Below are 15866 nucleotides of genomic sequence, written 5' to 3' on the forward strand. Positions count from 1 at the left end.
AGGTCAATGGGACAGGATAGAAAGCCCAGAGATAAACCCACACACCTATGGTCAACGAATCTACGACAAAGGAGGCAAGGATATACAATGGAGAAAAGACAGTCTCTTCAATAAGTGGTGCTGGGATAACTGGACAGCTACATGTAAAAGAATGAAATTAGAACACTCCCTAACACCATACACAAAAATAAACTCAAAATGGCTTAAAGACCTAAACATAAGACCAGACACTATAAAACTCTTGGAGGAAAACATATTCAGAACACTCTATGACATAAATCACAGCAAGATCTTTTTTCACCCACCTCCAAGAGTAATGGAAATAAGAACAAAAATAAACAAATGGGACCTAATGAAACTTAAAAGCTTTTGAACAGCAAAGGAAACTACAAACAAGATGAAAAGACAACCCTCAGAATGGGAGAAAATATTTGCAAATGAATCAATGGACAAAGGATTAATCTCCAAAATATATAAACAGTTCATGCAGCTCAATATTAAAAAAAAAACCAAACAACCCAATCCAAAAATGGGCAGAAGACCTAAATAGACGTTTTTCCAAAGAAGACATACAGATGGCCAAGAGGCACATGAAAAGATGCTCAACATCGCTAATTATTAGAGAAATGCGAATCAAAACTACAGTAAATTATCACCTCACACCGGTCAGAATGGCCATCATCAAAAAGTCTACAAACAATAAATGCTGGAGAGGGTGTGGGGAAAAAGGAACCCTCCTATACTGCTGGTGGGAATGTAAACTGATACAGCCACTATGGAGAACAGTATGGAGGTTCCTAAAGAAACTAAAAACAGAGCTACCATATGACCCAGCAGTCCCACTCCTGGGCATATATCCAGAGAAAAACATGGTTCAAGAAGATACATGCACCCCAGTGTTCATTGCAGCGCTATTTACAACAGCCAAGACATAGAAGCAACCTAACATGGATCATAATCGGTAGGTATTTTTCTAGACAAGACTGGGAAATCTTGGGGAAGAGGAAGGAAGGCAAAGCCCAGGGACTGCATATATAAAGTAATTAAGTGGCCTGTGGAAAATATCAGTAGATGTTTTATAAATGTCACAGAAACAAGCCCTCAATAAATAATATTGAATGAATATACAAATTAAAATGAATGCATTCAGCATATATAACTTGCAATTTGACTTTTTTTTCTTTCTGTCCAACACTCAGGCACTGTTTTTCAGTAGGACTATGGCACTTTTTTTCAGTAGGACTTTAGCACTTTTTAACCACCTCTGAATTACTTTTTTTTTCCTAGCTATTTCCGAAGAAAATTCCAGGAAACCACCTCGGAAATGGTGTGGAGCCCTTATGCTACAGGTTATGGAAAAAGGAGATTTAAGCCAGACATATGCACACCTCCAAGCTCAAGCACAGCCACCTTTGCTAATGCTGCCCGGATTGCAATAACGAAAGAAAAGGATTTATTTAAATTTCTTGAAGAGCTCAAGAGTAAGAGCCATTTGTCCTCTCCCCACTGTTGTAAAGGATTTATTTGTATATTACTGGTCAGAATTAAATACTAAATGCCAAGTGCTTTAAGAGTAGGGCCACAGCCTATTCTGAGTGTCTGGTCTCTGTCACACAGATATCATTTGAAAGCAAATGTACCTGAATCCCCAGACACCTGTGTGAAGCTGAAAGTCTGTGGATGCGTGGGTGGTAGGAGCAGGAGAGTGAAGAAAGGGTGGCATGGCCCCTGAGGAGATGAATAGACAAAGAGCAAAATAGGTACCACATGTATGCCTTTTATGTGAATTTCTTCTTACATTATTTGTGATACCAGTTTTTATCTTCTTAGGATGCAATCCTCCTTCAGATAGCCCATATTCAAAAATACCCATCTTTCCACTGTTTCCTAATGTGGATGGGGTGGTGATGGGAAAGCCATTCAAAGACATACAGAAATTAGAAATGCTAAGGAGAAAGGAGCCTCTGAATTTCTTTGAGAACTATTTTTTCCATAAAAAAGACTGGAAAACACAGGTGAGATTTATATTACATCATATCAGTTAAATACTTAGGTTTTCAAGTTCTAACTTAACAGAACTAGTAATGTGCTTTTTAATGACAAATATTTTCAGTCATGATATTTCAAACCAGATTCCATAGCCATGTTCCTAAATTTAAAGCCCAGGTATAAATATTTCATTTAATTTCAACAAATAGTTAAACTTACTGAAAATACATAATATTATCATTCTAATCTAGTCCATTACAACATCTAATCTAATATACAATAAATGTCAATTAGAAACCAAGAAATGGAAGTTTCAGAATGAAAGTAACTGAGCTAACATGAACACTACCCCACCCAGGCTACTCACTCACCATGCCCAACCCATCACACAGACTCATGTGACCACATAAAAATACCAAATGAAATAAAGTGACATATAAAAATGCATTCAAAAGAAAAGGACCCCTTTGTTTCAGAAAGAAGAGAGAACCTAAGGCTAGAATGGTATGTTCATAAATGACCCTGTGAGTGGCTGAGGGAGAGGTGAGAGGTGAAGCCCTCATGGGGCTTCACATGGATCTGGATCCTTCATATGGATCTAGACCCTGATGGCTAGGGGTTGGGGTTTTTGTTTTTATTTCCCAGTGGGAATGAATATTTATTTGTTTGTTTATTTATTTATTTTCATGTCTTTTTTTTTAACATCTTTATTGGAGTATAACTGGTTTACAATGGTGTGTTAGTTTCTGCTTTATAACAAAGTGAATGAGTTATACATATACATCTGTCCCCATATCTCTTTCCTCTTGCATCTCCCTCCCTCCCACCCTCCCTAAGGGGTTGGGGTTTTGATGACTGTTCAGGGTCAGGAGATATGGACCCTGTAGGTGAGCAGCTAGGACTGAAACCTCTACAAAACCAGAATCTGGATGGGCTGCCCTTTTAGTGAAAGGAGGAGTCCCCTGGCGCAACACAAACAACCACCAGTTAGAACCAGTTAGAAGACATAAGAAGATAAAATGACCTCATTTAAAATAGTAAGAGAAGAGATAAAACTCCTAGAGATTACTTAGGCAATATAAAATATCTGTATAAAGAAATGGTTAAGATGCTCCTAAAGGACCCAGAAGAAAATGTGAACAAACAGAAAGGCAGACCATGTTCTTAATTTACAATGTTTGACATCATAAAGATGTTGCTCTTTCTTGCTTGATCTATAACTTTAGTGTGATTTTTTGAATTTACCCAAAGGATTTTTATAACTAAATAATCTGGTTCATACACAAAAAATAAGAACAGTCAGAATAATCTGAAAGAAAAACTTAATGAACACAGGGGGTAACTTTACTAAATATTAAGGCATATTTAAAAGTCTCAATAATTAAAATAGTGGAGCTATTGTCAAATTAATAGATCCAAAGAACAAAGTATAAAATCCAAAAATAGATAAAAATATACAGAGAATTTTAATTTTTTAAAAATGTGACATTTCTGGAACTTCCCTGGTGGCACAGTGGTTAAGAAGCCGCCTGCCAATGCAGGGGACACAGGTTCGTGCCCTGGTCGGGGAAGATCCCACGTGCCACAGAGCAACTAAGCCCGTGCGCCACAACTACTGAGCCTGCGTTCTAGAGCCCGCGAGCCACAACTACTGAGCCTGCGTGCCACAACTACTGAAGCCCATGCGCCTAGAGCCCATGCTCCACAACAAGAGAAGCCACTGCAATGAGAAGCCCACGCACCGCAACGAAGAGTAGCCCCTGCTTGCTGGAACTAGAGGAAGCCCGTGCACAGCAACGAAGACCCAAAGCAGCCAAAAGTAAATAAATTAAATAAATCAAATCCAAAAAAAAGTGATATTTCAATACAACATGGAAAAGATAGATTGTTCAATAAACAGTGTACTAGGTAGCCATCTGAGAAAAAAATTGAGATGCATAAATTACACCTTCCACAAATTCCAAATGGATCAAGGATATATAGGTAAAAGGAAAAAATGGAAAGAGGAAGAGAATAAAAGAAATCTTTAAAATACTGAAACTCTGGGAAGGCCTTCCTAACAATGACACAAAAGTAATTTTTAATAGAAAGATATTAATTCAAGTACTTCAAGATCAAAAATCCCTACATGGCCAAAAAAGTCACATTTGCAACACATAACACAAAGAGCTAACTACTCTAATACATCAAAGAGCTTCAAATTGATTAGAAAAAACTAACCTATATAAAAATGAGCAAAGGATATGAACAGTTTTCAGAAACATGAAAAGATATTCAATCTCACTCTTCATAAAAGATCCAAATTAAACCTACCCTGAGATATTATCTATCCATATTAGATTGCCCAAGACCAAAAAGCTGAAAAACACATGGGGCACTCCTAAATTGTAGATACGAGTTTAAATTGATTCAACCTCTACAGAGGAAATTTGGTAATATTTACCAAAACGACAGACCTCGTTCCTTTTGACTATAGGGGAGGTACAATTTCTCCTCTACCCTCTTAAGGTTTTTGGCAGGGCCTGAGAATTAAGTTGACATAAGACAGTTAAAATGGAGAAAAGCAAACACATTTTATTAAATTTTACATGTACCTGGGAGAATGAAGACCCAAAGAAGCAATTAGAATTGAACACTTATGTACTGAAATGGACAGAGTAGTAAATTAGGAAAAAGTGTCCAGACAAAGAGGCTTGGCTAGGGTAGTTAAGTGAGTGAAGAAGTGAATAGGAAGATAAGGATTAGTTTAATAAGGTATGTTAAGAGTAACTGCATAAGAATAAAATACTTTTCTAAAATCATAAAAAATTGCCTGGCAGTCCGGTGGTTAGGACTCCATGCTCTCACTGCTGAGGGTCTGGGTTAAATCCCTGGTTGGGGGACTAATATCCCACATCCCACAAGCTGCACAGTGTGGCCAAAAAATAAATAAGAATTTTAAAAAATCATAAAAAACAGAATAAAAAACAAAATTTGTTTGTACAGCTTTCTCTTTGCCTTGAATCCTTGTCCCTAATGATATGAATGTTACTTTCCTCCTGGTATAGGGAGGACATCTTCCATACGGGGGGGTTATCTCCTGTATTTAGGGAAAAAAAAGAAGAACTCAGTGTACCCTTCTTACACCTGCTGTTCTTCAAGTGCCTTTAGCTCAAAATAATCCTATGCCAAAGTGGCATATTTGGGGGTGGCATATTCTGTCACCTTCATGACCTGGCAATTCCACTCCTGGGATACCACCTCAGATACACAGATATCCTTGCACATATTCCAAATGCCACCCATAAAAGGGTAATTCATTACAGGGTCATTTCTGCTAGCAAAAGATTGGTGGGGGGTGGTGGGGGAGACTAAATAACCATTAGTAGGGACTAGTTAAGTTAGGCTCCAAACACACAGTGAAATGTTCTGCAGCCATGTTAATGACTAAGAAACTTTGTGCAATGATGTGAAAGATCTCCAAATGGAAGAAGCAAGATACAAGGCAGTATGAATAGTACACAGCTATTTGTGTAAAAGGAGGAAAAGTCAATATGAAATATGGACATTTTTTTCTTGTAAAATGGCCTGGAAGGAAACGCAAGAAATTATGACATTGGTTGCCTGTAGAAAGGGAAACTAGGGGGTTGGGAGAGAAAAGTGCCAGGGAGATCGCAGTGTATACTCACCATACTTTCAGAATTTTGAACCATGTGCATGGTTTACCCTCTAAAAAAACCCTGAAATAAAAAATAAGTACTGGACTTCCCTGGTGGCGCAGTGGTTGAGGGTCCGCCTGCCGATGCAGGGGACACGGGTTCGTGCCCCGGTCCAGGAGGATCCCACATGCCGCGGAGCGGCTGGGCCCGTGAGCCATGGCCGCTGAGCCTGCGCGTCCGGAGCCTGTGCTCTGCAACGGGAGAGGCCACAACAGTGAGAGGCCCGCGTACCACAAAAAAAAGAAAAAAGAAGTACTGGTTTGAAGAGTATTAGACAATAAGAACTAAAATAGAATACCATGGTAACATGGAAGATGAGGAGGGCAGTGCCCAGAATTAAAGCTTTCTAAATTCCTTTTATTGTTTGGGGAGAGGCTTATGATATTGATTAAATCTATAATTTGTTACATTAATTTTAAGTATTAAAAATGTGAAGACAATCACTAAAAACTAAAATGAATAACTGCCAAAACAGTAGAGGAAGAAAAAAATAAGAAAAAAGAGAAACATGAGAAAATAGAAAGTGCAAAACAAAACAGGCAGAAAAATCCAAATATATCAGTAATCACAATAAAAGATTAAACACACCAGTTTAAAAAAATAAAAGGGAAGGAAGGAAGGGAGGGAGGGAGGAAGGGAGGGAGGGAGGAAGGGAGGAAGGAAGGAAGGGAGGGAGGGAGGAAGGAAGAAAGGATCATTTTCAAATTAAAAAAGATTCTGATTTTTTAAAAACTAATTTTAAGATATATATTCTTTAAGGGAGACACCTAAATTATTACACAGAAACTTCAAAGGGACAGAAGAAGATATATCAGGCAAATACAAATCAAAGTAAGTTGTTATCCATACATTAGTGTGGGGAAAAGAAAATTTAAGGAAAATATAACTAAAGATAAAGGTGCTGTTTAATGATTTTTAAAAATCATCAGGAGAATCTTAACAATAAAAGAAACAAACCAATAAAACAGACACAGATTCACATAGAACAAACTAGTGGTTACCAGAGGGGAGAAGGATGAGGACAGGGGCAAAATAGGTGAAGGAGATTAAGAGGTACAAACTACCAGATATACAATAAATAAGTTACAAGGATGTAATGTACAATACAGGGAATATAGTTAATATTTTATAATAACTTTGCATGGAGCGTAATCTATTAAAATATTGAATTACTGTTTGTACACTTGAAACTAATATAATATTGTAAGTCAACTATACTTCAATTTAAAATTTTTTTAATAAAATAAAAATACATATTTTTAAATTTTTATTATTTTTAATTTAATTTTTTATTTTGGCTGCACCATACAGCATGCGGGATCTTATCTCCCCAACCAGGGATCCAACCCATGCCCCCTGCAGTGGAAGCGCGGATTCTTAACCACTGGATCTCCAGGGGAGTCCCTTTTCTTTTTGGAAAAAAAAATTTAAATCATGAGGAAGATATAACTATTCTGAATCTGTACACACCTAGCAAATTAACAGATAAGGTGATAATTAACAGAATAATAAGGATTGGCTTTAGACTTTTTTTTTTTTTTTTTCGGTACGCGGGTCTCTCACTGTTGTGGCCTCTCCCATTGCGGAGCACAGGCTCCGGACGCGCAGGCTCAGCAGCCATGGCTCACGGGCCCAGCCACTCCGCGGCATGTGGGATCTTCCCGGACTGGGGCATGAACCCGTGTCCCCTGCATCGGCAGGCGGACTCTCAACCACTGCGCCACCAGGGAAGCCCTCGCTTTAGACTTTTTTTTTTTTTTTTTTTTTGGCTTTAGACTTTTTAAGGCATTATACATGGTAAAAATAAATACTAAATGAATAAGCAAATCCATAAGTACAGTGGGAGATTTTTATGCATCTTCAGAAACTGATAATGCAAAGGAGCGGTTAGGGGGATCAAATCCTCTTACAAAAATTTAAGTTTAACAGAAACATGAAACTATAGCTTGATGTAGAATCAGAGTCTAGAAAAAGTTGTTTCAGGACATAAGAGATGAGCACAATTTGTAGCCAGGAGGAAAAACCCTTAGAACTCCGGTTCTCAATCTTGGCTGCAAAACAGAACTACCAGGGAGAGCTTTTAAAATCCTAGTGCCCAGGCCACAACCCTGTCCAGTTAAATCAGATCTCTGGGAACGGGGCCCAGGGCTCAGTATTTTTTAAAGTTCCAACATGCAGCCAAAGCTGAAAACCACTGCTCAAAGAGAAGAGAAACTGAAGATGTTTGAAGATGTAGGAGAGGGGCAAGACTGGCTACATAACTTGCTAGGCCCAGTGCAAAATGAAAATGTAGGGCCCCTTGTCCAAAAATAATTAAGAATTTAAAGACAGCAACAGGGACTTCTCTTGTGGTCCAGTGTCTAAGACCACGCTCCCAATGCAGGGCGCCCAGGTTCAATGCCTGGTCAGGGAACTAGATCCCACATGCCGCAACTAAGAGTCCGCATGCTGCAAATAAAGATCCCGCATGCCACAACTAAGACCCAGTGCCAAATAAATAAATAAATATTTTTTTAAAAAAATAAAAATAAAGACAGCAACGATAAAACGTTAAACCAAACTTAGGACCCTTCTAAGTATAAGGTCCTGTGTAACTGCACAGATCACACACCCTTGAAGCCAGCCGCAGAAAGAGGAAAATTGAAGGGATAAGGTACAGGAGGAGACCTTGGAAATTAAGAAAAACTCTCAGATATAAGAGGGAAGGAGGGAAAAAATGGGTTAAAGGATGGAGAAATCATAAGGTGGAAAGAAGAGCTGAAAGAATTCATATTAGGGGAATTCCCTGGCGGTCCAGTAGTTAGGACGCTGCGCTTTCAACTGCCAAGGGCCTGGGTTCCACCCCTGGTCGGGGAACTAAGATCCCACAAGCCAGTGCAGCGCAGCTAAGGGAGTTTGAAGGTCTGGTTTTCCAGCAGCCGCTATGAGGACTGTAAGAGAGTTTACAGCAAATGAAGAAAAGGAATGTCAAGCAATACTGAGGGCCTGGATGACACTGGGTAATACACATTTTCAAAGAAAGCAATCTGCATATTTACATGATTTCCACCACCATTGTTCAGTAGCCCAGGAACAGTAAAAAAATAACAGATGGCTGGTTCCCTGTGAGAATTTTGGGAGTAGTATATGTTGTACTTTGTGGAGGGCACATTCATTTTTAGTGCTTTGGAAGTTTGGGTGAGGATGGAGTTGACTCCTCTCTACCCTCCATATCCATCCCAAACATAAACCATCCTGTGGTCTATACTCCTCTTATGAGTAAGCTTCACTATTAAGAAAGAGAGTTTGCTAGATGCCCATTTACACATGGCACTATACCAGGTACCCCAAAACAACTGACAAGTGCTATAGAAATAACCTTGTAAATCATATACACACCCTTTCATAATACAATACACTTCCGTGTATTTTTGTCTTTGTTATATAATTCAACTAAAATATATTACTAACCTTCCTTTTTAAATGTTCATAAAGGCAGCAAATACAAAGCCTATCGACCGTGCCTCAGGCTACCCAACTGACATCCTCGCCATCAACCAAATACTCAAGAGAAAGCAGAATTGGACAGTGGCTGATGCAGCTGCTATTAAAGAGCATGTGAGTATTCTCTGTTGAACACCTTCAGAGAAACCACTGACAGCTATGTCTTTAAAATAAGACCAGATCATTTCTTATTTTCATCCATTGTAATGATATTTCTTGCTCTATAATCAAATGGGTTCAAGTGTTAACTGTTATAATTCATCCTGCTAATCACCTATGGAGTCATACCCAGCATCATTTCTGGGACATTCATTTGTTTCATGCTGGAAATAGCAACTAATTAAGGTAGTAAACCAGTGGCCACAGTGAGTGGTGTCATCAGGGAATTGTGATGAGTGAATGCCTCTTTATTATGGCAGCTAAAAGAATAATTGTAATAATAGTAGTTTAAGTATGCTTCCTAGGTGTCAGGCACTGTGCTCTATAAGTACTCTACAAGTGCTCTACAGGTACTAATTCATTTACTTATCACAACAAATCTTTGAGGTAGGCACTGTTACTCTTTGTCATTTTACACATATGCACAGAGAGGTTAAGTGACTTACCCAAAGGCACACAGCTAGGAACTAATAGGGCCAGAATTATAGGCATAGGTATACATATGTCATTTTACACATATGCACAGAGAGGTTAAGTGACTTGCCCAAAGGCACACAGCTAGGAAGTAATAGGGCCAGAATTATAAGCATGGGTAGCTTGGCTTCAGAATTCACAACTGTGGATTAACCACAACTGTGTGCCACCTGTCTACTCTTGTGCCCTGACTTCTTAGCAACTTTTGTCCTCTAGAGACAGACTGGGGTGTATTTATTTTATGCCACCTCCCTTCTGCATTTGACACTAATGATCAGGCTCTCCTAGACACTTGCTACTTCCTTAACATTTACAATACTGCATCTTTAATTCTCCTTGTAGTTCTGTGTCCTTTCCTCTCTCTTCTCTTTCCTGAAGGTTCATCCCTTAAGTCTTTTTTTTTTTGAAGTATAGTTGATTTACAGTGTTTCAGGTGTACAGCAAAGTGATTCAGTTATACATACACATATAAATATATTCTTTTTCAGATTCTTTTCCATTTCCCTGTGCTGTAAAGTAGGCCCTTGTTTATTTTATATATAGTAGCATGTATCTGTTAATCCCAAATTCCTAATTTATCCCTCCCCCCTTTCCTCTTTCAAACTTTGGTAACCATAGTTTGTTTTCTACATCTGTGAGTCTATTCCTATTTTGTAAATAAATTCATTTATATCTATTTTTAGATTCCACATATAAGGGATATCATATGATATTTGTCTTTCTCTGTCTGACTTACTTCACTCAGTATGATAATCTCTAGGTCCATCCATGTTCCTGCAAATGGCATTATTTCATTCTTTTTCATGGTTGATTAGTATCCCATTGTATATATATAAACCACATCTTTTTCCATTCATCTGTCGATGGACATTTAGGTTCCTTAAGTCTTTGTTTTTGGCTGTGTTGGGTCTTCGTTGCTGCACGCAGGCTTTCTCTAGTTGCGGTGAGCGGGGCCTACTCTTCTTTGTGGTGCGCGGGCTTCTCATTGTGGTGGCTCCTCTTGTTGCGGAGCACAGGCTCTAGGCGTGTGGGCTTCAGAAGTTGTGGCGCACGGGCTTAGTTGCTCCACGGCATGTGGGATCTTCCTGGACCAGGGCTCGAACCTGTGTCCCCTGCATTGGCAGGCAGATTCTCAACCACTGGGCCACCAGGGATGTCCCTCCTTAAGTCCTGATGGTTCCTAGTTTTCTAGTCTCATCCTACTGCTCTTATTATTATATACATTCATTTGTTCAGTAAATATTTATCCAGTGTTAACAAAGTTCTGAGATTATGAGATACCACAGAATAAGAAACACAGTTCCTACCCTCAATGAGCTAGCAGTAAGGTGGGAGACATGGAGAAGGAAAGGAGTAGTAATAATACATTGGGATAAACGGAACTACAGGAGGACAGTACAGCATGCCACAAGAATGCAAAGGAATGGACTCCCAACCTCTGTCTCATCATGGCATAAATTCACACTGGCGTAAATGTAGGTCGCTTATAGCCAAAGGGCTCCAGCCCTGAGGTGCTAGCTGCCTCAAGGGCTAGGAAACTTGAGAATACCAATAATTTGGCATCCCTATAACCCAGTCGCAACAGAACATTGGGGATCTCTGCATTAAGTAAAGGAACAGCTAGGGTGAGTATTCTTTGAGCTATCTCAATCTACCCTCCTTGTTTCAGCTGCCACCTATATACCTGATAACTCTTAGCTGTCACTAGCCTAGACTTCTTTCCAGTACTTCTTCCTCATCTCACCGATTGCCTGATGAACATCTCTACCCTGCTGTCTCACCACATATCAAACTGGACATGTCCAAAACAGAATTCATCTTCTATATCAAACTGGCTCTTTCTTGAGGATTCCATATCTCAGTTGTTGATAACTACCATCTACCCAGGCACTGAAACTAGAAGGCCAGGAGCCATCCTTAATTTATACTTTTTCTTCACTCCTCACATCCACCAATCACCAAATCTGGCTACTCTCATTCTCCCAAAGATTTTTCACATCTGCCCCCTTTATTCCATCCTGTTACTACTGCCTCAGCTGAGGTCCTCATTAGGCTTTACCTAAACAGCAACCTGCAATGATTATCCCTTCCTCAGAGCACCACCCATCCTCCACACAGCTGCTGTGAGGAATGAATCCAAAGAAGATCCAGCCTGTCACTGTCCTGCTTAGGAAATGAATGTTTCCTTCTCAGAGATGACAGGGTTTTTCAACTATATTTTTTGCTCCATACAACTGAGGGATTTATCTCACTTCCAACAGAAAAGTGTCTCACTGCAGCATGATTTTCACTGATGAAAGGGCTATGCCCAACCTCACTGAGAACAAGTCTCAGGGCCTGATTACAGCAACAACACCTGGCCTGCCTCTCCTCAAATTTGACACTTTAGCAATACCAAAGTGCCTGGACTCCCCCTACCAGCTCCAGGATGCATTGCCTTTGAGCCGTTGTTTATGCTATTCCCTCTCCCTGGAACACCTTCCCATCACCACCCACTCCCTCGATTTAATCAAGTCCTTGAGGACCTACGCAGCTCAGCATCTTCTCCCTCCCTGCCCTAGGCTGGACTGAGTGCCATCCTTGGCACTCCTATTATATCCAGAGCCTATCTCCATCCCACTTTCCTCCTGTTTTAGTCTACTGTGTTTTTAAATTCTTATAAAATTTCTTAAAATCTCATTATTCCCAAGTAATACATTTTCATTGTCCATCAACTCCTAACTCACATGTCCTCAAGAGGCACTACCCAATATATAAATTCAGTGACTTTCAAGTAACTTGGGAACATAACTCTTGGGATATCTAGAATTGTGGTCCACAAACCAAAGACATTTTAAGGTAACTACTGTAAACTTCTGCTCTCTCACTGCAGGTAAAGAGAGCTACAGATACCTATAACTTGGGAATTGCCCTTGAGCACCGGAAACAAATGCTAAACCTCTGGCGGAAGATCCGAGGGGATTTGATTGGGATAGACAGTAAAAATGAGTCCTTTTATGACACCTTTTCTACTTATACATGGTCCTGGAATGTCTGCCAAGAATTACTTTCCCCAAAGGACTTAAGGTTATATGATGCCTATGTGAATAGAAATTCCTTCCACAACTCTGCATTCTCTTCCTCTTCGGATATTAGTGAGTGTGACACAGGAAGAAGAACAAAATGGAAAGGCTTCAAAGGGTTTCGACAATGAAATTTCTACATTTTCTAAACAGCTCATCGCAAACTAGTTTTTCATAGATATCAAAATTATTCTTGCTTTTGTCTAATACATTCTTAGCAGCTGGAAATGGTGACATCTTTGGAATTCTGACCAGTAAAAAAGTTTAAGTCATAGTATGGTTTCCCTTTCCTAATTCTTGCTAGTAGATAGATGCCTTGCGGTTATTTCCCTAGCAACCAGCTGCACTCCGCTGCCCCTACCTGGTTCAAAACTGCCTGGGCCTCAGCAGGAAGGAGAAAAGCAAAGCTTGCACTTACCTCAGCACAGGGCTGCCCTTCTGACCTCCTAACAGCCCTCTCAGCAATAAGCACCTGAGTTTATGTGACTTAAGTGGCATTAGTTTTTTTATCGTTTGTGAAAGAAGCCAGAGGCAGCAGATGACAATGACCCTTCAGTTTCAGGGAATAATTTCACAATCCCCCAAGAAACCTTGATTAGATTTGGGTTTTCGTAAGGCTCCTTAGCCACACACTTTCAGACTGATCTCTTGGATTACCCTAAAGAATAGCTGATTTCACTCCCTCTTCACTGTTAAGGTCAATGAGTGAGTAACAGTTTTGTAGTAGTTGTGATTAAAGATGGATTTTGGTTGGAAAGAATATTCTTTTCAAGTTTTATCACTCAAAAAAAAGGTTCCAGACCAGACTTCTGGCCATTGCTAAACAAAAGTAGTGTTATTTTTGATCAGTGCTATGTATGCCTGGAGAAAAATTCCCAGAATGAAGGATCGCTAGATAGGAATTTTATAAGCAAGAAAACCAGCCGTCCCACTCCTAGGTATCTACCAAAAAAAATTTTTTTAAGGTGATCTCATGCATTATGCTTGTTGTTGTTCTTTAATGCATTTAATAAAGGAGCACATGTATAACTGTATTACAAGTTTGAGGGGTTGCAATTTTTTATTGTGGAAAAATATAAATAATATAAAATTTATTATTTTATATTTAAGTGTATATCATCCATTACTTTTTTTTCCTTTTAGAAAAAGGAAAATACATGTTCCATATTGATGGAGACAGTGGCTTATAATGTAAAATTATAACATGCCAGGAAGAAACAATGAAGATAGTGAAGGATCCCAAAACTGTTTAATGAAATAACCTTGAAGTAATTTTGTGTTACCTTGAATATTCAAAACTGTCTAAGTATATTTGCCAGTCTTTATAATGTTATGTTTGGGACAAAAATAGATAACATTATAGATAAGTGATTACATTTTCTAAATAAAAGACAAAATTCATGGTTTGACAAGAGATTTTTTTTTTTTTTGGTATGGCTGTGAGTATAACAGGCAACCTAAGAGATTTAACTTGGATGCCAAAATATTAGAATTCCTGGAATATTTCCTTGGATCAATGTGATAACAGGACAGAATATTTTTAAGTACATCTGTCTTGGAAAATTTTAAATGTGCAGTAATATATTCTATTAAATTATCACACTGTTGATGACAGCATAAATTGGCCTCTCTCTGATGGAATACAGTATAGCAACAGGTACTCAGCCATTCATTCACCAATTATTTCCTGAGTTGCAAACTGTGTGGTGGACCCTGTTCTCAGACCTGGATATCTAACAGTGAGGAAACAGATAAAATGCTCTGACCTCCCAGAGCTTAATAACGGAGCTAATTATAACCATTCATTCAGCACTTCCACTTCTAGAAATTAATCCTAAAGAAATAATCATGAGGGTGGGAGGGAGGGAGACGCAAGAGGGAAGACATACGGGGACATATGTATATGTATAACTGATTCACTTTGTTATAAAGCAGAAACTAACACACCATTGTAAAGCAATTATACTCCAATAAAGATGTTTAAAAAAAGAATTATGAATGTACAAAATGATTTAGTTATAAGGATTTTTCTCATGGTGAATTTTTAATAGTAAGAAACTTAAAGTAGCCTAATTGTCCAATATATTATGATACAGCTATACAAAACAATACAAGGGTCATTAAAATTATGTCGTAAAAGCATATTTCAGGGCTTCCCTGGTGGCACAGGGGTTAAAAATCTCCCTGCCAATGCAGGGGACACAGGTTCGAGCCCTGGTCCAGGAAGATCCCACATGCCGCGGAGTAGCTAAGCCCATGAGCCACAACTACTGAGCCTGTACTCTAGAGCCCATGAGCCACAACTACTGAGCCCACGTGCTGCAACTACTGAAGCCCGCGCTCCTAGAGCCCGTGTTCCGCAACAAGACAATGTGATGAGAAGCCCTCACACCTCAATGAAGATTAACCCTGCTCACCACAACTAGAGAAAGCCCATACGCAGCAACGAAGACCCAATGCAGCCAAAAATTAAAAATAAATTAATTAATTTTTTTCAAAAAAGCATATTTCAAACAAAAGAATAATATTCACAATTACAAGGCAGACTACAACTGCTAAAAGGCATGAGAGAACGTTATGGGGTTGTTCTAAAACTTAACTATGATGGTGGTTGCACAAATACAGATTTTTATGAAAACTCATCAAATTTTCCATTTTAAATGGATGAATTTAACTGTATGTAAATTATACTTCAATGAAACTGTAAAAAAAGAAGGGCACAAAGCAGTTTGTTCTGAAATTGTTTAACTTAAAAATTATTTCTATAAATAAATTAGAAAAAAAACACTGGAAGGATATAAACCAAAGTGTCTAATGGATTAAATTAAAGGTAGGATGGGATATTTTCTTTTTTTTTGTCTTATCTATATCTTCTAAATGTTCTACAATAAACATATATGTATTTTGCAATAAGGAAAAAGCCACAAAAGCTGCTTTAAAATTAACGTTGTTAAACCAGCTTATTCAATATCTAGGGCTGCTACGAAGGCTGTCCAGTTTC

The 15866-nt window shown here is 38.8% G+C and overlaps 1 protein-coding gene across 4 annotated transcripts in view; it reads left to right on the plus strand.

The window, feature by feature from the left end:
- The window catches only part of EFCAB3 (EF-hand calcium binding domain 3), a 39056-nt gene extending 24019 nt beyond the window's left edge, over nt 1-15037 (plus strand). The window contains exons 7-10 of one of the 4 annotated variants that reach the window (XM_089901387.1): nt 1288-1481; nt 1831-2015; nt 9162-9284; nt 12676-15037. In XM_089901387.1, the coding sequence (XP_089757513.1) occupies nt 1288-1481; nt 1831-2015; nt 9162-9284; nt 12676-12996 (823 nt within the window). In that variant the 3' untranslated portion in view covers nt 12997-15037. The remainder of the gene's footprint in view (nt 1-1287; nt 1482-1830; nt 2016-9161; nt 9285-12675) is intronic. The other 3 variants (XM_022589076.3, XM_022589075.3, XM_089901388.1) reach the window with 3 other exon arrangements.
- Nucleotides 15038-15866: the final 829 nt, after the last annotated feature.

Source organism: Delphinapterus leucas, chromosome 19 (assembly GCF_059928025.1).
Source record: "Delphinapterus leucas isolate spDelLeu-1000000601 "Yukka" chromosome 19, BTC_Dleu_Yukka2, whole genome shotgun sequence".
Classification (NCBI taxonomy): domain Eukaryota; kingdom Metazoa; phylum Chordata; class Mammalia; order Artiodactyla; family Monodontidae; genus Delphinapterus; species Delphinapterus leucas.